The sequence below is a fragment of the Oryzias latipes genome, chromosome 11, assembly GCF_053564925.1.
Source record: "Oryzias latipes strain Hd-rR chromosome 11, Olatipes_Hd-rR_3.1".
In the NCBI taxonomy this organism is placed as follows: domain Eukaryota; kingdom Metazoa; phylum Chordata; class Actinopteri; order Beloniformes; family Adrianichthyidae; genus Oryzias; species Oryzias latipes.
Window position 1 is genome coordinate 6,667,530 of NC_136247.1, and position 22,501 is coordinate 6,690,030.

Below are 22,501 nucleotides of genomic sequence, written 5' to 3' on the forward strand. Positions count from 1 at the left end.
ATGACATTGCATTTTCTTCCTTGTTCGGTTTTGTCTTTTGCACAAACCAAGACTTGTCTGAGTAGGAGTTAAAGTTCTGGAATTCCCCGGACATATGGAATGATTAGATTTTCTATGTAGCTGTTCTCCCCCCTCTCAAATTGTATTGTTTTACTTTGGTTCTTGTGGCCTAAATTCCCACCTGTTGTTTACCTTTGTTTATGCTCCATCTTGGATACTGGCAGGGGCCTGTGTGTTGGATGTCTCTTTCGTCCTCCCCTCTGTCCCACTTGTTTTGTTTCATACAGCGTCCTGACATGTGTTCAATGTGATGTTTTGATGGTGATGATGATAATGATTATGTTTTATACGCTATTACCTTTATGCTACCATCTTCTTTGTGTTGGATCTTCATGTCCAGGACAAGCATTGTGTTTTCTGTGGCTGCCTCCCGGGTGAACTGTGTGTTTCCTGTAGGCTCCATGAGAATTTAAGTCCCACTCCAATCATCTTGTGATCTGTTGTAAAAGTGTACCAAGTGGTCGTTTTTTAAATTATGATTATGCTGTTTTTAGCCAAAATTAAAAAACAAACCCCAATCTAACATAGCCGGGGGAACAAACATGGCGAGCAATATACTGGATCTATTCAGCTGTTAAGATTTTGAGTCAAATGCCAGCTTGGACGAGGAAAATGAAGAGGTACATGGATCTGTTTGTCTGCAAGTGGATGCATCAGAATGGAGCAAAACAGGGAGCTTGTGGTCCACCAACTGTAGTACTTATGTCACAAATAAGAAATTTAACAAACAGCATTTCTTTGTCTGTTCCAGATTTTCAACAATTTGAGTAAAGAAACATTCAAAAATGCAGTTTGAATCTTAATTTTTTAAACATATGTCCTCCATCATGAAAAAAGTGCTACTAGAACATGAAAAAAAGACCAAAAACAAAATGTTCTTTTATTGGAGTAGGTCTTTACCTAAGACCTACTTTACCTATGCTAACAGGTACTGAAGCTGGTTGTCGTGCAAATTCTTCCTGCCTGCTATTTATTTAATTTAGCAGGTGATGCTAAAACCCAACATATCTATCAGAGTGACAGACCCAGCATGTTGGTTTGTTTCACTCAACGGGAGAAATTAATCACACATACTTAGTACAACAAGTGAAAAATGTTGCGTTGCATTAACTGCCATCATGCTGCTTTTGATAGCCAGATTAAGACAATTGTTCAAAGCTTCATATGGAGCCTATTTGTTAACAGAAAGTGGTGTGTGCACATTTATCTGGACTAAATGTTTGGACTCATTCTTACCATCTCCCGGTTGATGTTCAGGTTTCAATTATGCCATCTAGGGTTGATCATTAAAAAAAAAAAAAAAAACATATCTATACATTTTCCTTTTAAGATGAGTATTTAACTGAGTTATAACTGAAAAATGTCATGTGACTTATTGATCCATCCGGAGGAAAATGTTAAAGTGCTCACTAAGACTGGCAGCTTTACGTAAGAAAAAGCATAATGCAGGCCCATTATAAACAGATTCCATCTATTAGTTACTGCTGTGCTTCATGCAAATGGCATGCCTGTTGGAGACAAGAAAATCACTTGAAAGTTCATAAATTACAAATGCTGGCAAGTTTACCCATAATCTGCACAAAGCACCAGGCAACAATGGAGCTTGGGAACTATTAGGAGAAATAAAATGATACACAATAAATGGAGCCGGTTTAGCTCGTGCTGGTTTGCGGCGCCTTCCGTCCGTGAAACCAGGGTTCGACTCCGGGCTGCTCCCTGTTCCCTTCTCTACCTCTGTGCCGGTCCCAAGCCCGGTTTGAGAAGGTTGCGTCAGGAAGGGCATCCGGCGTAAAACATTGCCAAGTTTACCATGCGACTTGTTCGCTGTGGCGACCCCTGATGGGAGAAGCCGAAAGAGGAAGAAGAAGAAAATGATACACAATAAATGAGGAGAAAAAGGCTAAAAAACAACAACAAGAAAAGCATCACAAAAGATAATCAAAATATTAGACTGAAAACATCTAATTCTTGGTAGAGATCAGTTATATTTTCCTTTATTTGTGTATAAAAAACTTTTATTTTTGCCAAGTCTTAAGCTAAAAGAGAGGAAATAAATGTGTGTTCGAGGTGCACTTCATTATTATATACCTTTAATTTGTAAGCACCAGCCGTTTTTATTAGTTTTGTTGCGTTTTTACTTTCAAAATTGGCCAATATTTTGCAGATCCTTTCCCAGCCATAGCCTTAGACACAAAATGCCCGTTGGTAAATAAAAAATAAACAGAAACCTTCCGAGCAGGAAGTTGAACCCTTTATTTGATTTCTCAAAATAAGGAAGGGAGAGATACGATCGAGGGAGGAGAGAAGAAATATGAACAACAGAGAAAGAGATGGGTGAAACTGAAATGGGAAGAGATAACAATTAAAATATCAGGGTCCAAAAAGAGAGGCGTTACCTTACAAGTTGGTTTGGTCATGTTTACTTTATGAGGAGATAAGGTGGACTCAGTGTGTAAAATGCAATAAAAACATCCTAATTCACATTTTCACAAATCAGAAACTGTGTTTAAAGTGTTTTTTTTAGTATCTAATGCATAATTTATTCCAGGTTTGAGCAGTCCAGGTCCTGTGGTTTTTGAACAGGACCTGGTCTAAGGTGGACTCAGTGTGTAAAATGCAATAAAACATCCCATTTCATATTTTCACAAATCAGAGAAAGGTGAAAGAAACTGTGTTTAACGTAATATTCAGTATCTAATTTATAATTTAATCCGGATTTGAGCAGTCCATGTCGTGTGGTTTTTGAACAGGACCCAGTTGTAGGTGATCTTCGTGCAAAAAATGCAGTGGAACGTCCCTTTAGTGCCCTAGCGAATCGGAAGCCAACTTCAGCGTTGTATTTTATTTGTACTTTTTTGTCTTGAAAGGCAATAAGTTATAAATTTAAATCTGCTTAAACAAAAAACAAATATCGATCTTATTATTTTTTTTCACCCATAAAACTTGTCTAACATGTAAATTACATTTTAATCAATAAACAGGGCAGACCTGCTTCAGAATGACTAAGTCTGTCACGCGCCACTTCATTGTTTTGATTCCAAATCCCGCCCACTTGCCTTCTATTGGTCCACTTGGCAAAAACTGAATTCCAATTGGACAAAAATGTGGTCCGTCATAAAAACCAGGAACTGCCGTATGGAGAAGTGGTGCGTTGGCATTCAGGAGAAATTTGGATCAAAGTACCCCAGAAACGATCAATTCCAGCCCCGAGCCATCACAAACACTGTAGCTTTTTGTCTGTAATGAGGAAACGTCTCATGTGAAAGAACATTTTCGGGATTTTCGATCTTTGTAAGTATTTTAGATACCAAATGATCATTTACGTCCTGGCTGGTGTTGTTTTAGTTTTTCGCTCCTATTCTTTCTACATATTATTAATTTCAAAGCATAGATATACTCTCAGATGTGATTGGTGGAAGATATTTGAAAAGTTAACGCTTTTACTGTGAACATTTATCGACAATTAAACGATATAACTTTTAGAAAATGTAGCTTCAGATGAAGAGTATATTTTATTAAATCTTTTAAATGTCAATTTAGTTCATCGGTATTTAAAAAATAAATGAATAAAAAGTTAATCCCCCCCCCCCCAAAAAAAAATATTGAAATAAGCCTGTAATGTAAATAGTCAGCTAAAATCCTATGTGATTAGCACTTAAGAATATTGAGTCTCTCTTCTTGAAAATTAGGTTTTGTTCTTTTTAATCCTCTTTTTTTAATCTAACATGTTTCTAAAGTTTAAATATTTCCTGACACATATTAGCAAAACTATGTAAAAATGTCAAAGATGCAATTAAGTTGGAAATCACGATGTTTTAATCATAGATTTAAATTCTGAAGTTTAAAAATTCTAGTTTTTAAAAGAAAAAGTGCACAAGAGCTTCGTTGAAGCTTTCTGTTTGCAACAACTGAGGTTTTTGGTCTGCAGACTATGTGCATGCAGAATGAGGATGATGTATTCTAAAGAAATGCACTGCAATTAAATGAAAATGCAGGAAATGTTTACAGTAGTTTGCCGAAAAACAATTTTTAAGAAGCTGTGAGAGTTTGGGAATTGTACGAAAAGCGGAAATAATCAAAACTTTTCCGACAAGCTAAACAGTTAGTTGCGTCAAAGAAATGTCTGGATATTTGAACTCCTGCCATGTTGGATTTTAGTTTGTTGAATGAGATTGCACCAAAATGTTACATAAAAGGCTTGATCAAATATGAATTGCATTGTGTGAGCAGACGCATATGTCATGGGCAGGGAAGATCGTTTTCTCTTTGGCTGTATGCTACAGCCACTTCCAGCCTATAAGCCTGTGGGTCATATTCTTTTTGCCTCTTACTCACTTCCTGTAACTGGTGGCCCTGGTTTCTGCTGCAGAACAGCAGTTTGGCGTTTTTTTCGCCTCCCTTTGCTGGTTTGTAATCTCCCCTGGTGGAATATTTTTAGTGTAAGGTAAAATTCAGGTGGCAGCGCTCTCCCAGGAGAAGGTATCAGTCGGCGGCGGCGGCAGCCAGCCACGCTCCTTGAACATGCTAATTCCCTGGCTGTCTTCTATTACCCAGCTGCTCCTCCAGATCCCTCGCTTCCTCTGTTCTGGTCTGGACTCACATTGATCCTTTTTCCTCGTTCTCCCGTCTTCTCTCTCAGTTTGCGCCTGTATCCATATTTGACAGTGTTTCACAGTTTAACACCCCAGTTTTATTGGTTTATTGGAGGTAGGTGGTGAAAACTCTCACTCGGAGGACGGGTCAAACATTTCGACATCATCAGATGGAGTAGGCGAGACCTCCCAATATTGATTTGATGCTGAGCGCCGCCAGGGGCGGCGTCTGGAATTTTGAGCAGGGCTTTTTTTTTTTTTTTCTGCTGAGAAGCAATTATGTTTGACAGACGCAGAAGACAAACACAATCAGTGCTGTAAAGTTTTAAACAGTGTAGTTAGAGCTTTGGAAACACATCTCCCGGCATCCAACTGCAGCCCCTACAGCAAGAACACAATAGGCATCGCACACAAGATACAATTTTATATGTTATTCTTAGCTCTTTCACTTTATGTCTTCCCTCTGAGCTGTCAGAGTAATCAAAGAAAACTCGTGGTGTGAAGGGAAATGGCTTTTATACTAAATGAGATTGATAGGAAGCTCACACTGAGACTGTAACACACATGGGAGGTGGTGAGAAATAATTTAATTACGTGCAGCAGATGTATGTGAAAGATAAACCATCTGCCTGATCAAAACTGACTACTCTTCTTTGTATATGATCGTGCAATTACTCCAATCTTTCTTGCAGATTTCACAAGTTATCATTCTCTGTAGCAACTTGGAAGAAACTGCTCTGGTATTCGATTGGAGTGATGTGATACGCAGCGACTTAAGTTGTGGGTTTTCTTCATCAGATTCCCCCCCCCCTTGTCAGACAGGGGACAAAAAATGGGAAGGAAGGATGCCAGCGCGACCCAATTACCCGTCGATCAATACAGGAAGCAGATTGGTAAGTCTTTCGTCATCTGCAAAGGTTGTGATCAGAACCATAGCATTAATTTAGAAACACGTTTAAGCTTCTTTTATTTTATTATTTACGTTTCAGACCAGCAAAAAAAAAAGGATCTTAAATCTCATTATTAATGCTCTTTGCGTCTTTGACGGTTGACTTGAACCAAAACTAAACTCCAATTCCAGTTGCTTGCAGAAGCTGGAATGTGAAGTGTATCATCATGATTAGCACTTTTTGTAGACAATGGGGATTTTGACAGAAAATCGATCGGAAACTGTCATCAGAAGGGATCAACAGCCGGAAACATCAGGGATGGTGAGAGAAAAAAATGTACGCACTTAGTTGATGTTTATGATGGATCCTACAAACTTAAAACATACAAGAAATCACAAACATTCCCACCAGGTTGAAACACTTTTGTCTGAATGTGTCTTGGACATTTTCACTTGGAGTCAACATTCATGTTGAGTGTCATGAGAAATGGCAGAAAAGGGCTGTGCAAATATTTCTGTGCGTGCTGTTTGAGATGAAACAATTCTTTGTCTAGTTTTCGCTATTTAGCCACATTTTGTCGTTTTTGGCGGTTGCAAATCTCTTACTTTGCGTTTATTCTGATTGTGATTGGCGTGCATCCACTGCCTCTGCTTTAACACGACCTGATGAATGTTGGAGGAGTCACGTAAATGTTTTTAACAGCCCTATTGCTACATTGTAGGAGACATTGGTTGATGTTTAGAACTTGGATTCATTTATTTTAGAGTTCTACAAAGGTGTCTTGGTTCATAGCATCATTCAGAGAGGTTCATCCTCTACTGCAGGAGCGGCGTCTGAATGACAGCCGCTTTCAGACATTTAGTTTTTATTATTCACCTGACACAAATCAGAATCTACATTCAGGAGGAGAAAAGTCAGTAATGATCAGCATCTTCTCCATGTTGGTTACTAAAACCGAGTTCCTGATTGGTTGGATGTTTGGACTTTAGTGCACAGAAATGTTCATAGTGTGTCAGAGTTTTTGACGCTTCGCACTGCTGTTTAAAAGCTCCAAATGTGCCTCATTGTGTCTGTATATTAGCATATATACAGACATTATCCCTTACACACCCCCTTTGGCATTTTCAGTAGTCTGGCCGTATCCCATTCTCTGACTGTTTTATTTTGCTTAATGTGACTTGAAATCTGTTAGGTTATATGTTCGTCGTCCCTTCATTGATAATACACCCGACTATACATACATATATATATATAATACAATCCTTTGCCATGAGTAGAACCTACAGTCATAGCAGCCCCTGAAGCCTGGAGTTACCCCTAAACCTAAAGAGGACATCTGCAGGACTGTAGCTCAGAGGAATCCTGCCGCTGTAGGTCTAGGAAACCATATTTCTGAATCACTTTGCTTTGCTCCACTGATGAGAAAAGGACATGAGTGAAACACTACCATCATCATTTCAGCCTAAACGAAAGTCTATCTCCTTGAAGTGAAAAAAAATCTAGAAAAATCCCTTTAAAAAAAAAATAATTTAGCTTTTAAATCCTTTCATGAATGCTCTATTTTAAGGGTTTATGCATCCGTTTAAACTTTATTTCTACTTTGGTAATGCTGCACTTTCTTTTATACGATTAGCTCTTGAAAACACTTCTTTCTTTCTTTCTTTCTTTCTTTCTTTCTTTCTTTCTTTCTTTCTTTCTTTCTTTCTTTCTTTCTTTCTTTCTTTCTTTCTTTCTTTCTTTCTTTCTTTCTTTCTTTCTTTCTTTCTTTCTTTCTTTCTTTCTTTCTTTCTTTCTTTCTTTCTTTCTTTCTTTCTTTCTTTCTTCCCCACAAACCCACTGACACAGAAACACACACTGTTCAGCAAGCTGTTGACTTCCCACCCTATTGTTAGCAAAAGTTCCTTTTCCTGCAGTGTGCTTTTTTTTTTTCTAATTAGACCAAAACAGCCGGCTCTGTCTCATGCTAAGCTCATACACGCACACACAAGCACAGACTCTGTTTGCCAGGTGGCAAGTTTTTCTAGAAGTCTCACTCTGGAGAGTCGATCTCCCGGGATGCAGAGGAAGCACAGGTGAGCGCTGTGCAGCTCAGGTCAAACAAAAAGATTTATTGGGCTTCCACAGATTGTGACTTAAGAGCATAATAAAGACGTAGATATGGAGATTTTTTATTTTTTTAATGCGGTGGGTTTGTTTACCACTGACAAGAAGCACTGAATTGCAGCTAAAATGAATGAAGGATATTTTTATTCAATCAAATAAAAAACTTTTTTTGATACATTACTGAATGTTCTTTTATAGGCAAACAGGACTACAAAAAGACCAAATCAGTCTTAAAAGCAACTCGACTGAAGGCTGAAGCAAAGAAGAAGAATACCTCTGGTTTCAGGGTAAGATGTGTAATCCTCATATTTTGCTCACTTTGGAGCTTTTTTCCATTATTTTTTACACTCTTTGGTTAATATTTGGTTGGTACTTTTTTAATACTTGCTTCTTTCTACATCTTTTTATGTTAACTTTTGCTTCTTAAAATGAAAATTCCATGATGTAACTAATGCATAAAGCATAAAGTAACTTTAGACTGGAATTATTAGTTCTAATATTTGAAGTTGTTCGGCTTGATCCCTGTCCCTCTACTAAAACATTGTTGTACATTGGTTTTACTTCACCTCAACTTTGTTTTTGTTTTTTTCTCTGACTAACAAAGTTCTAAAAGATCCAAAAGGAGACTGGAAAAACCTTCCTGTGGCATCGGCATCACTTCTAACTTTCTCTTGTTTGTTTTTTGCAAAAACAAAGACTTCTGTCCCTCATTAAAGACTTTGGCAGTCCAACACTATAGGAGCATTTTTATGTGTAGACACTTTTACTCTTCTTTATTTATTCATACATTTTTCAGCAACAGGCCAAAGTCCATTAATAGGCAAATTCTCACACTAAAAGTAGCAGAAATAATAGAGTTTTTTTTAAGGTCATACAACACGCAAGGGTAAAATAGCTGTATAGTAGGTGAGTCATAGGCATGTCGTACAGATTTATTTTTTCACCAATCCGCAATCCTTTGGCCTGCGTAAGTAGCCCATAACTGCTGTTCATAGGAAAAGTGCATGCTCCTTGTGTTCAGCCTGACTGTTAGTAAGAAAATTAGACAATCAGAGGGTAGTTGGTGTGGGTGTCCCACAGGAATCTATGTATCATGTGCAAACCCTGTTGCGTGCAACATTCTAGTGCAACCAGTACTATCCTCTCACTAATGACTAAAGTTTTTAAGTAATGGCACCGTACAACAGCATCATAAGTGCTTGCAACTTACAATATCCCTAGGAATTCTTCAGAATGCACATACCACTCATGCGTCAATGGTACGTTCCTTTTTCATAACGTCCCTTTAAATGTCCCTCTCAAATCATCTTTTGATCAGATGTAAAAGTATTCCCAGTGGTCTTTTAATTGTGGTTATGACATTTTTAGCCAAAATGAACACATTTTTGTAGTTTTCTAGGACATCACAAATTTGCCTCAGAGTCGTGAGCGGGACTGTTGGTAAGCCTGCCTCTGCCTCCCGACATCCTTCTTTTTACGTGCTCTCCCGATAGCTTACAGCTCCTCACAAACCCTAGCTAACATCAGCCTAGCAACAAAAACGGCGAGCAATATTGGAGCTATCCAGCCGTACAGTTTAGAGCCAGATTCCAGCTCAGACGATGGAAACAAAGAAGTTAATGGATCTATTTGTCTGCCAGTGGATGCATCAGAATGGAGCAAAGCAGTTTGCTTGTTACGTGCCAGTTGTAGCACCAATGCCACAAATACAAACGTTTTTCCAACAGCATTGTTTTGTCTGTCAATCCTGATTTTTTCTTCTTCTATATGTCCTCCATCATGAGAAAAATGCTACAAGAACATGTTAAAAAAGCCATTTTCAGTGGAGTGGGTCTTTAAGGGAACTGCAAGACACACCTGTGCTCCCCTTAGGACGTGGCCGCTCCTCTCTAAGACAACCCAAAAACCTGCAGAACCCGTACAGATCAATCCCCGTACGAGTGCATATGCCATTTGCTTAAGGAGGAGTAGCAAACAGCAGCCAGAAATCAGAAGGAAACATGAAAGTCATTCTCTGTTCTGAGTTAGAAAAGATGCAGGTCCATTTGTATGGCTGCATGACTGCAAAGAAGTAGCTGACGTGAAGAAGGGTCCCCTCTCATTTCCTAATTTTAATAAGGAACTGAGAGGAACTCATTTAGGAACTGCTGAGCATCACTGTTGGCAAACTTAAAGCAGATTTTTGTTTTTCTTTTTGGAAGTTTTTCTTTTTTTTCCTTGTCCATTTGTGTAAAAAAAAAACGTATCTTGTCCCATCTAATTCAGTCTTTTCATTTGCATTTATCACATTAAAATTTGGGTCTGTTTACAGCACCCGAAGGCCCAAAGTCTTCTTCTTCTCCTTATTAAGCCTCAGCGGCCATGAAGTACTCAGAGAGGAGCAAATCGCAGAGGGGATTAAACACGGTGTGAAACGGTCAGATTTTAAAATATGCGTCCCTTAGACATGCAAGGCCTCATTAAACACGTCTTTAATCCAATTAGATTAGTCCATATCTTGAAATATTGATACTGGTCATGAATAATTTACATTTTCGTGGCCAAGACGGGGGGATTTTTCAGAGGGTGGATTAAAAATACCCCGGGGAAGAGGATATTAAACCAACTTAGACCTCTTGGCCCGGAGTTTGATTGAAATTCAGTCCAAATGTAATGGATATTTGGTCACGCTGGCTTTCCGTCAAGCCTTTTCTTAGTGCGATATAAAGATGAAGACACCCTCCCACACCCCAATAATTTCACACAGTTCCATGACAACTGTAGAAGCCCCTTCTCTGAACCTTTGCTTGATAGCAAGAACTTCCCCCTGGCTTTAGTAGACACATCCATGTAGAAACGTGTACCCATGATGCATCTTCTCTTATCTGGATGGTGATTTCGGATGCAGCTGGGAACTTTGAAGCCCCCGCAGACATTCATTCAGGCACTGAAAACCTGGCAGCTGCCGAGGCAGGCTGTGTCGGGACTCCTCTCGTCGCAGTGCTGTCATGACAAGTTGGCAGAAAAAAGGGCGGAGATGCTGCAAAAGAGGAAGCAAGAGGAGGAGGAGTTTGGTTCCCACAACAGTGATCGGGGCCATGGCTGCACGATATTAGGCAAACGCAGCATCAGGGAACATGAAACTTTATTTTATTTTTTCTTTGAGTGAAAACACTTTATTATCAATGAAATAACTTGGTTAGTTCAACATTTATTACATTCATTACCACAAAAATATTTGATTATCCTAGATAAGATAACAGTTGTAGTAAAAGCAGGAAGTAGGTTAAATATTTCAAAATAAAAGACCAAGGCACCATTTTACTCTGAAATCATTCATTAATAAACAATTACTATTTTTTTTTCTCCCCCACAAATTACACCAAACATCTGTCTTCTAAGAAGAAATTGAACAGGGCTGATTTTGCCTGAACACCTGTAGCAGGCATTGTTGAGTTGCAATGACCGTCCCATGGATTTTATGGTGTCATAACAGCAGAGACGTTAAAAAACTTGGCAGGAAGTGTTTCCAGTCTGTCCTCACATTGCCTGCAGTGGAAGAAAAGCCTTCAAAGCGACTCAAAGCACGTTCTCGTGCTGCACAGGAAACAAGCCTGCTGCCTTGTCTAATTGGCACACTAGCCTTCTGTTCACTCGTGCGCTGCTTTTCCTCTGTCTTATTTAGCTGCCGAGTCTAAAAAGTTGGGGGGAAATTGCTTCTAGAGTTGGCAGACAACAGAAAGCACAGATGATGACTCTGGGTGTCTTCCATCTGTCATTTGTGAAAGTGTTTTGGGTGGCGAGTGAGAGATGGAAAGAGAAGGAGGGATATCAAACTTTGATTTATTTCTGGTAGTGAGCTATATACGCTCCGTACTTGTAGGTTTTTGAAAAATAAAATGTTCTTGACATCTAGGTTCTTGGACCTGAAGAAAATAAAGGAGCATCCTTTGAGGACAACAGGGAAAGAGTTCAAGGAATCTAACGAGTTGATCTCATATTTTACATGATAAAAATCAACATATTGTTAGAGTTAATTTCTGCAAAGGCCCACAATATAACACACTCATGCATTCAAGAGAAAAATGTTTTTGTGTTCCTTTAGGAGCAGAAAGATCTGTTCAAATGTTCAACTTTAGCCAGGAAACCCATCTTCGAGCCTCCAAATGCAGCAGGATAACATTTTTCAGTCGGAGAGCTTTAGTTCTGTGAGAGCGCTTTCACGCTGCACTGTTTGGTCGGCGAGTGGCTTAACCCCGGTTTTGGAAATTGCAGTACCAGTGGTTTTTCATTCATCAAAGTTGCGTTCAAAAGGCAATTTGGGATAGGTGAAATCCTTGAAGGAGGAGTACAGATATTTTACGGATGTATAACCCCTCACTCCACACGTTATGCAGACAGACGTAAGCATTTTTACACTTAAGGATCTTATTTAAACTCTGAGGCTACCGTACCACCGGACATATAATGCGCAGGTTCTTGAACTTGAATTTAGTCTATGGTGTTCACACTGGACAAGCAGGAATTGGATTCTGCTTCTTTTTCTTTTTCTACTATTTTCTATCACGTGTCCACCACCTACAGTTGAAAGAGGTTTGGTGCGAATTGTTGAAACCGTGTAAATCTCGTCAATCTTGCTCCAGGCTTTTTCTTTCACACCTCTACTCCGCTATATGAAAGACTTGATGTCATAGAATTCTAGTCGGACGCAAACCGCAATTGTTCATTTCTCCTCCATGATCAATTTTCAAGCAGTTGGCACTTCTGTGAATTAGAAGGAACGTCATTCATATGTTGGTACCAAATCCAAGTCCCTGATTGGTCAAAGCTTGATCAGGTTTAACTTGCATTCAATGGGTACACACTTTGTGCGTAGAGCCAGTCCTACAAACCTGCGTAGTGATGCGTAAACGTGAGGGTTTTGAACATTGAAGTCCAAAATGGGCCTTTACATGCGTTTTACTTAGACTTCATTCATAAATGCTAGTTGCCGAGGGCAGTGGGGACCTAGCTTGAAAGCTCTAACCTTCATAGTTCAGTATTATAGAATGAAAACATAGATGTGCTCCCAATGGATGACTTAGGGAAAAGGGAAGGCACGGAAGCAATTGATTGGTTGACAAGGTCAACCACCAATCAGAACGCAGAACACAGTGTGTTTTAGGGCTGCACGATATGAGGAAAACTTGCGATATGCGATATTGGTGATTAATATTGCGATAACGATATAATTTGCGGTATATAAACAAATATCAAACCAACCAAAAACATAATTTCCATTTCAATGCAACAGTATAAAAATTATACACCAAATGACCCTTGTCGACATAGGAGGCAAACATCAAACATAAAAGGGCTCAATTGATTGATCAACAGCGTAAACGGGTCCTTCCGATTGGTTAAATGCATAAAGTGATTTATTTCATTTGTTCAATATTTCAAGCTGTCATGAGATTGTTTTAGCACATTTAACCCTTGTGCTATCTTAGATGACCCCCCCCCCCCACCCTTACATTGACGTGTTCTCCCTACCATGACAAAGGTGGATAAAGGTAGAAAGATTTCATGTAATCCATGGACACCAGTGAAGATCACAAATCATTGAAGAAAAAAGGTTCAGAGCACTGTCTAGTGGGTCTAGATGACCCAACCCCCAATTTTAAAGTGCCTAGGATAGCACAAGGGTCAAGGTAACCATTTATTGCGATTTTTGCGGTATGCATATTGCACAGCTTGATGTCGCGATAACGATAAATTTGCGGTATATTATGCAGGCCTAGTGTGTTTTAAAAAACATAAGGATGCAAAATTACAAGAGAAATGTGTAAGACTGCAAAAGGTGAACTGCGATATAGTGAGGAACCACTGTACTGTGAGAGTGCTTTCACACTGCACAGTTTGGTCCACAAGTGAACATGGTGGGCAAGTGTCTCTTTGGGAACTGCTGTATAGAAAAGAAAATATACTTTTCAGTATAATACAGGAAAGAGTCTTGTCAAACTAGCCAGTTTATTCCTTTACTTCTCTTTGTTCTGGTCAAAGCCAGTTTATACTGCCCCCAAAGGAGCAGGTCTTGCAACTGCATGACATTTCTAATCAGTTTAGTTTGTTCAGAGTGAGTGTGGGAGTTTTTAGCGTTTCTCTTCTATTTGATCAAATCTGCCAGACTATCTTTGAGCGAAAGCACTTGTAAATTAATCAGCATATCTATGCAAAGAGGTGTATAATTTATGCCAAGAGGATATAAATGGTACTACCTGCAATTGACAGAGCATCAACTGGTGGAAATGCAGCTTTCTTTCTTTTTTTCATGTAGTGTATGTAGACAGATGTGTACACATATGCACACAAACTCACACACACAAACAAACCCAGGAGGAGATTGAAAATCAGACCAGACGAGGGGGATGTCTGCTGAGCTGTGGCTCGTCGCCAGGGTGACGGGGACCAAGCTCCCAGCCTGCTGAGTGTGCTGCAGCTGCTGTGGTGGGAGCTGAGAGGGGCACATGATGAAGACGATGATGTGCTGGGCCTCATCCAGGGGTCTCCATCAAGATGTGGGCCAAAGAGGCTCAGCGTTCGTCTCTGAGGACGCATGATGTCGAGTACGGGTGAACATAAATGTGTTTTGTCAGACAAACCAGTAGGCAGGCTCCTCTCCTTGAAAACAATGATCACAATCAAGTGCAGGTGCTTTCTTCACTTGAAGTGTTTGCCACGAAAACCCCTCCAGCTTGTTTTCAGAGACATGTTACTGAAACCAGCTGTCGCCATGAAGAAAATGGGGAGAGAGAGTTTAAACTGCACAGTTGTGAAAATCTTGTCACAGTAGAATCTTACATATATTACATATACATATAAAAAAAAACAAGAATACACTGGCTATGTGACACGCATTCAAGAACATGTGCAATGGTGTTCACACTGGACAAGCAGGGAGGGGCTTCTTCTTTTTCTCTATCTACATTTTCTAGCGCATGTCCATCACCCACAGTTGGAAGACGCTGGGTTCAAAATGTCGAAGCGGAGCAAATCTCATAAATCTTGCTCCAGCCTTTTTCTTTCACAGCTCTATTCCAATGATTTCAATATGAAAGACTTTGTGTCATAGAATTCCAGCCGGCCACAAACTGCAATTATTCATTTCTCCTCCATCATTAATTTTCAAACTTCTGTGAATGGCTTTCATGAATCCATCGATATGTCACTACCAAACCCAAGTCCTTGATTGGTCAAAGTTCGACGCGCATTCTATGGCACATGTTTTGTACGTTGAGCCTTTATTTACATTCAAACTTTCATTCACATGCGTTTACATCGACTTTTCATTGGGAGTGGTTGTGAGAACGTCTTAAGGCTGTGATGGAATGCTGGTTTTTCACAATGAAACGAGGACTTTGTGTTGTTTTGAAGCTGCCAGGATGGAGATAAATATTGGCTAAGGCTAATGGAGACCAATGACTAGGCAGTACAACGTGTACACAGATAGCTGCGGGTGCCGTCAAGCCCCCCCCCCCCCCCCCCCCAACTCCTGTCCCCAGTGAGAGAGGAATTGTTATAGGCCTCCACCTCTCTTCATTTGTGCAAATTCTTATCTCTTGCTTGTTTTTCATCTGCAGTTTGGGTTGAGTTTGCAGATTTCTCGATGAGGAAAAGAAACAAAGCCACTCAATTAGTGTTCAAAATTGTTCATATTTTACCGTCTATTTTGACTTTTTTCTTATTTCACCTTATCGTTTAATCATTTTTTTTTAGTAGGTATAAAATCAAAATATCTTCAGAGATCTGAGTCTTTTTATGCTTTTATACATGCTGGATATTATTTCCACATCAAATATTTCATTTTGAATAACCTCTAATCAAACTGGGCTCTTTTAAACCCCTCCAAGCTCTCCAGTGTTGATTAGAAAGTTTGCAGCTAATGAGTTCTCTTGATAAAGAATAACTGGCATTGTTCAACACTCTGAGTGCCCCTAATGAAACTCCAGCTGATTGTAATCGTGTGAGCACCACATAATGAACAAGCGCTCCAAATTCCCATTTTCAACTTGAATGCCACTTCTTTGGAAAGCCTCAATTTGTTTGACAATTTACTAATAGAAATTCATGAAAAAGCCATATTGTTGAAGAAAGTTTAGTCGAAAATGTGTAGAATTCAGGTACATTTAGTCTATTTTTTATTCTCCAGGAAGTGTGCAAACTCCATCTGGATTTGCATAACAAGTCTGCATAACATAATCATACAGTAATGTCTTGCTAATGATACATCAATGGAATAATAGAGATGCTGGATATTTTCAGACAGACAAGTATTGTCCAGTAGTAATATTTAGATGGTCATAGTGGCAGATTCCTCTGAAGTCATGTGCCACTCTCATTTTGTGTGACTTGTTAAAATGGAGAATGAACATATGTAAGTTTTTAAGAATCTTTAGATTGAAATCACTTTTCAACTTTTTTAAATGAACAAAAATACCTTTGTCTCAACTGTAGGTCGCTGTCTGGGAGCCACAAATGTGCAAACCTGTGTGGGGCATGCAGATGGCCTGCACAAAATTTTAGGATTGTGGACGACTTGGTGAGCCCATGCTCATTTTTTTCTGTGGGTGTGTGTTAACTTACATCACCCCAAATAAGTTTCTATATTCTCAAGATTCCTAATTGTATTGACAAAAACAGTTGCTTTATTCCAATTTTATGTTAACATTTTGATGACAGACTTACCTCTTGGCAGACTTATTCAGGCTAAATCAAATGGAGTCCACTTTGAGAACTCATGAAAGAGTTTGGGTTTAACTAAGGACATAGCTTGTCTTCAAGATATTTTGCTTTAAGAATTTGTCAAACCTGATTAAATGAATTGTATTATGGAAAGGAATGTGTTTTTGTGTGTGTTTTTGGGGGTGGTTTCATCAAGGTTTAGAACAAGGTAGCCAAATTGAAAGTATAGACAAAAAAAAAGGTTGAACATTAAAGTAAAGCCCAACGCAGATAAACCAATAGACAGTCCTTGAGTCCTCCATTCATCTTCAGACTTTAGAGAATTTGAACTATTTGAAAACAGCTCTGAGGAAGCAACATGCCTGTCCTTGATCTTCTTGGTTAAGAGAAGTAATTCCATGAAATAAAGGTAGAATATAATGAGAAAACATCTAACATTTCTCCTAACCTGTAAAGTTTGACTTTAAAAGAGAACAAAGATGAGACTTTGAATGAATAATTTGAGTTTCTGCTCCTACAATTTTCTGGTCTAAAGAAATGCCATCTAGCAATCATATTGGCAATCCAGCATTCCAAAGTGGGTTATAAAAAATGATTACTTTATAAATAAAGTACCCTACAAATTACAGGAAACCATACTGTTGAGTGTTTGAACAGAAGTAAGCAACACATTTTACTTTTGTCAGGAAATGAAATGGTAAAAAGGACTTCCTAACTTGAAAACTTTGACATTTTTGTCAATATCTGTTTAATTTAACACATGTTTTCTTCCCACTTCTGTTGTATTATATTGCTGACTATAGATAGCAACAGTTACTGAAGTAAAATAGACCAATTGGCATCTCCTAGCTATTTAAGATCTAAATCAAGCCCCAAAGTCTTGCTTGTTGCAGTTCCTTAAATGACCACTGGGGGATGGCTTTAGCTGGATTTTGTTTTAGGTTGTTAGAAAACAATCCAACTTTACATAAATTCACTTGTGTTTAACATGATTTATTAAAGAAAAATCATATTTCCTGTTTTTTTTTCCTCTTATTGAACTACTGGGAAAATAAATCAGTGATTCTAAGTATTTTTTTAAGGATTTTTATTTTAGTTTCCTCTTGTGCATATTTAGAGGTGTGTTTTTTTCATTTATTGGCAAGGGATGGACACAACATTCTTGTTTTGTCTAATTTCCCATTTACAGAACAGTTCCTGGTAATAAAAGCCAATCCATTTGGCTACATCCGTTTTTGCTTAATTTTTAACAATAGAATTCTTTAAGTGATGTTGGAGAGTACCGGTTTTGATAATATACATCTTACAGGGCGCTGGACGAATCATGTTTTGGTCCATTTGTAAGTCTCCCATCCAGGTTGTTTTAGCAGAACAATGGCTAGTCTAAGCAACGTTCTTTCAACATGACATGACATGACACCACACCACGTTGATTCCCAAATAATTTCTGAAATCTGTGATGTTTTATTTTGAAAATTAGGCAGTTTTTAGATGTTTTTGTTTTTGCCTCTGTCACACAAAGACTTTCTATCTTCTCATTCCTTATTATTTCTACTTTGTGTTTTTTTTTTTTTTTGTAGTTTTCTAGCAAAAGCAACATTTGATTTAAACAACTCTTTTTCAAGATCATATCATTTTAAATTAGCTGGAAGTTTAAGGATTATATGTAAAGGTGAAGAATAAAGCACGCATTCAAATCATATTTGTAACAATTACATGTGTTCTTCAGAGATCCAGATGTTTACAGTAAAATGTTTGCCTTAATTGTGTCTTTTTTTCCCCCCTGCATATTTAATTAGTCTATATATAATTTTAAACATGACATTTGAACTTCTGAATGGCAGTGAGCAGCTGTTCTCTAGATGAAGATGGAAATGAGTACATACAATTTGGTGCAAAAGATTTAGGTGGATGTGAGAAATGGCTGTAAACAAAGAATGCTTTCAAAAATGAAAGCAATGATATATATTTTTATAAGTCAAAAAATGCAGTGAATGAACACAAGAGACTTTTGTTTTTAATTATTGTTACAGATAGTTTTGAATGACTTTGCCTGTATGGAATACATTTGAAGCCAATCAAAGGTCACCCTGATGTTTTTGCAGATAGATAAGTATCTGTCTGTATTTCTTACCGTTGAGGGTCCCATCCATCCTGTTTAAATCTCCAACTCCATTTGCAGCAAAGCAGCCCAAACGTTCAAGGGACCTCACCATTCTTCAATGTTGCCTCCAAACGCTCATGATTGTACCGCTCTCCAGACCTTTGACCATTTCCTTTCTGCTACAGCCATTCTTTGACTCGCTCAGGAACACTTGCTCCCATTTTTTGCACCCCCTAAGTTTTCATAGTTCTTTGATGTATTTGGTCTGAGATTTGGCTTTTTGAGCAGAACTCCTCTACAAAGACCACTTCTGGGCCTGACTTCTGCAGATAGTAGATGGATGGACACACACACACAGGTTTCTGCCAGTTCTTAGTTAAAGCTGGACATCCATGAATTTTGTAATAAGGTTGATACATCTTTCATCTGGCTGTCTACGATCCTCAGTCTTACCTGTTTCTTCTTCCAAAGAAGGCGTGGTGCAGAGGTAGGGCAGTCGACTTCTGGTCGATGTTGATATATTTGCAGGTTTGGTTACAGCGTGGCCTGCCTATGTGTCAAAGTGTCCATGGGCAAGGCACTGAGCCCCACATTGCTCCTGGTTGTTATAGGTTGTTTGTTTGGCAGTGGAGCCACCATCAGTGTGTGAATGTATGTGTGCGTGGGTGAATGAGACTATGACTGTAAAGCCCTTTGGGCCTTCTAAGAAGGTAGTAAGGTGCTACATAAGTATACGCCATTTACCATAAGGAGCTTGAACATCTTGAAACTCCAGTCCGCTTTAAATCCTAAATTTAGATGAGAGCTTTTGATGAAGGCAAACTATTTTCTGTCTTCTTGCCTCCCTAGGATTACCAGAACATGAACCCGTCTTGAACAACCTTACCTTGGCAGCAGAGCTTGGCTGTTCCTCATGCACTTTTACTCTTCTGTTCTGTGCTTTCAACCTATGTGTGAGAGTGATGATCATTAACACCCCTTTGATCAAATTGGTTGATCTTGATGCTGGTTTAAAGGAAAAAAGGTCGCGACACCAAATATTGATTTGATTTGTCTCTTATCTGCTCATTTTTGTCAATTGGCAAAAAATTACCACAATATATCTGAAAGTGTTCCGTGTTCACAGCATTTTTTCACACCCTCATTTGAACAGCACCATAGGTGACTCATCAGATGAATGCATTGGTGTGCAGGCTTACCAGTTTATTTCGTACCTCTCCTTTAATTGGATTGTGTGTTCCTGTGAGTACTTTAGGAATCTCTTGCTTTGGAATAGTTTGACATGTCTGCCAATGGGTTTTTTTGGTGTTCCAATCTCAGATTTAAAAGCCATTGTGTCCTTAGGCATTACACCTTACCAAAATTGTCTTTAAGCACAAGAAACCTGTCGCTATTGCCTCTACTATATATACAGAAAACGATACTTGCATCCTTCCTTACACTTACCCTATATCCTCTGGTGTGCTCTTCTGCACATAAACCTAGTTTCTTCTCTGATGTTTTGACTTTAGTTAGCTTTCCTAAAATGTAGCATCCATCCAGCTACTGAAGCTGTGGCTCTGACTGTGAAGCTGTAGGAAACTCATGGAACTTCCTTTGGTTCTGCAGGTTGTAAATTGCTTTTGCGAAGCAAGATCACTGACTGACTTGATCTTGAAGAAGACAGATCTCTTCCAAACTGAAGTGCTATTTGAAAAGGAAAAAAAGCTGAAAAAAACAATTGTAGATCTAACAAAAACAACCTGAGTACATTGAAATTGCAAGGTGAAAAACGATTCAGAGAATTTTGAAGGGCAAGCTTTATTGGTTTATAAAGAAGCCACTAACTTTTTTTCTTCTGTCTTTTTTTTCTAAGGATGCGTTCCTGGTTGTTGTAGCAATCCTATTTTTTGTGCTCTGCGTTTACGCCTTCTTCTACCTCAACCTGAGCACGGAGATCAACCTGGACTCAGATTAACTCCTGCTGGAGTTTGGAGGTCCCCCCCCCCCCCCCCCCCCCCCCCAGGTTTAGACCAAAGGGGAAACCACAGAAAGGCGATCCTTCCCGATGTCCTGCGACGCCTCACACCAAACTATCCGTGATCAAAAGGATTCCATCATATTGACAAAGTATCCACAACGAAGAGTCTTCGTAAGAGAGACAATAATTGATCAAATAAACTGATTTCATTCTTTGAAAACAAAAGTTATGCTTCATATCTAGAAAGAGGTTGACACATTTTTCTTGATTTTTTTTTTTTGTCCTGTGATTGATTTAGCACCTTCTGTTATGCTACCATTGTAAATCAATGTCATGTTTTTTTAGTTTTGGCATACTATTTTTCATAAAGAATTCACACAAAAGCTACAGTCGGAACCCAGTTCTGAGAATCCTCCTGAGCGTAGGCACGCCCCACTGTTTTCCTCGCCAACAAAAAAAATGCAGATTGGCTGCAGCGGGCGCCGTCACGTTGACACAAACGCTCGCCTCACATTCCAGCACACAGAGCGCTCCTCCTGGATGTGTGCAGATCTCAAAGTGTGAGATTAGAATTCACAAAGCCTGTCCCAAGGTGTGTGCGGAATGCCGAACAACAGCACACGTGCACACGGAGCATGGCAGCTCAGGAAAATCGATGAAAATGCGACCCGCTTCTTTCTGTTGAATGTGGGGAGAAATAATGACTTAAAAGTGGCGTGAATTAATGCTTTCTCCCAACGATTGCATGAATGTTTCTCTCCTGGCTTGTGCATATTGTTCTCTGGCTGATGTGTCTCCACAGAAAGAAATGTGAAAGGTGGTGTATTTGTTCTTTTTTTTTACTGCTTCACTCTTTGTGCAGCAGGCCTGAAAGGTGTAAGAGCTGACCTTCAATTAGCCAGCTGAACCCTTAGTGCTTCCACTAAGAGATTCATTGTTTAGAAGTACAGTGTCAAGGACTTTTATCATATGACATACCGTTTTTCTTGTTTTCGGGTAAATTGCACCCATTTATTTTTTCCTAATGGGTTTTTCTATTTCTATTTTCATGTTTTGCTAGGCAAAAGCAATGCTTGAATTTCTTAGAAATATATATTTGAAAAAGATTGAGAAAAAAAGCTAAAAATACATGAGCTGAAAGGCCTTTCGACTTCTTTCATTCCACTCTTTTTGTTTAAAAGTAAAACTCAAGTTTGGTTTTTGCTTGAATGTCATTTCTGAAATTTGAGCCTCTAGCTTCTGCTTCTTCTCTGCTTTTCTCCCATGACCTCCTGACCTCTTGTAAAAGACGACACGTCAAAGAAACCATTATGATAAGCATGAAGCCCTACCATTCATCTGTGACTTTTATCTGGCCTCCATTCCACCGGCCTCCTCTCGCCATGGCAGGGACTTGAATGTTACAGCAATAAAAAGCCTTTTGTCCTTACAGACCTTCATACATGACACCTGTGTTTTTAAAGGTCGCTATGTGCTACCAGAAGTCAGAAGCTTCATGGGAATGATCTGCGAAGTTTGTTTTTGTGCGTAAAATAAATATTTTTTGTGGTCAGGTTTTTGTGTGTTTTAGTGGAAAGTAAATGTTTGATTTGCTCTGTTTACAAATTTGAAGGATTCTGTTGGTTTTTATATATTTGGGTGTTTTTCTGTCAAAATAATAAACATTATTACTACAATAAAATGTCCTTCTCTTTATTTTTTATAAAAAAAATTACAAAACTTCAATGGATTACGGAAAAAAAATCAAATTATATTTTTACATGAAAAAAAGTTCAAACGCATTGCAATCTGTTGATGCTCACTGGATATTCGCAGAGACTTCTGGGAAATTTCTTAGGGATTTTGGAATTGTAGAGAGTAGTGAAGTAATATGGACATAGCTTTAAAATCCATTGCCCTTAAAGTTTCCCAGAATTCTCTGGGAAAGACGTGTCCATCGATCCTCACTAGATTAATGAATTTAGCCCTGTGTTACGTGTGACAAAGGAACAAATTCCTGTAATTTAATTACTTTTGTCAGTAACTGAGAAATGTAAAGCATTACATTTTAAATTTCAGTAACTGAATTACAATTACTAGACCATAGAAACTC

At 38.8% G+C, this 22,501-nt stretch overlaps 1 protein-coding gene across 2 annotated transcripts; it reads left to right on the forward strand.

Annotated features, from left to right (window-relative positions):
* The first annotated feature begins 3,145 nt into the window (after window positions 1–3,145).
* Window positions 3,146–22,090, forward strand: triqk (triple QxxK/R motif containing). Of its 2 annotated transcripts, none has more exons than XM_023960158.2 (4): window positions 3,146–3,351; window positions 5,451–5,545; window positions 7,844–7,932; window positions 20,305–22,090. In XM_023960158.2, exons 2-4 carry the CDS (start codon window positions 5,485–5,487, stop codon window positions 20,404–20,406), a joined length of 252 nt encoding a protein of 83 aa, XP_023815926.1. In that variant the 5' UTR covers window positions 3,146–3,351; window positions 5,451–5,484; the 3' UTR covers window positions 20,407–22,090. The 2 variants fall into 2 exon arrangements, with proteins under 2 accessions (XP_023815926.1, XP_023815927.1); XM_023960159.2 differs by having other exon boundaries at window positions 5,471–5,545.
* Window positions 22,091–22,501: the final 411 nt, after the last annotated feature.

Excerpts from the sequence above, each read along its gene's own strand:
- triqk (XM_023960158.2), top strand. The coding sequence starts at position 5,485 with ATGGGAAGGAAGGATGCCAGCGCGACCCAATTACCCGTCGATCAATAC. Across the intron at positions 5,546-7,843 it reads TCAATACAGGAAGCAGATTG|GCAAACAGGACTACAAAAAG; the intron begins GTAAGTCTTTCG and ends GTTCTTTTATAG. Across the intron at positions 7,933-20,304 it reads AGAATACCTCTGGTTTCAGG|GATGCGTTCCTGGTTGTTGT; the intron begins GTAAGATGTGTA and ends TTTTTTTCTAAG.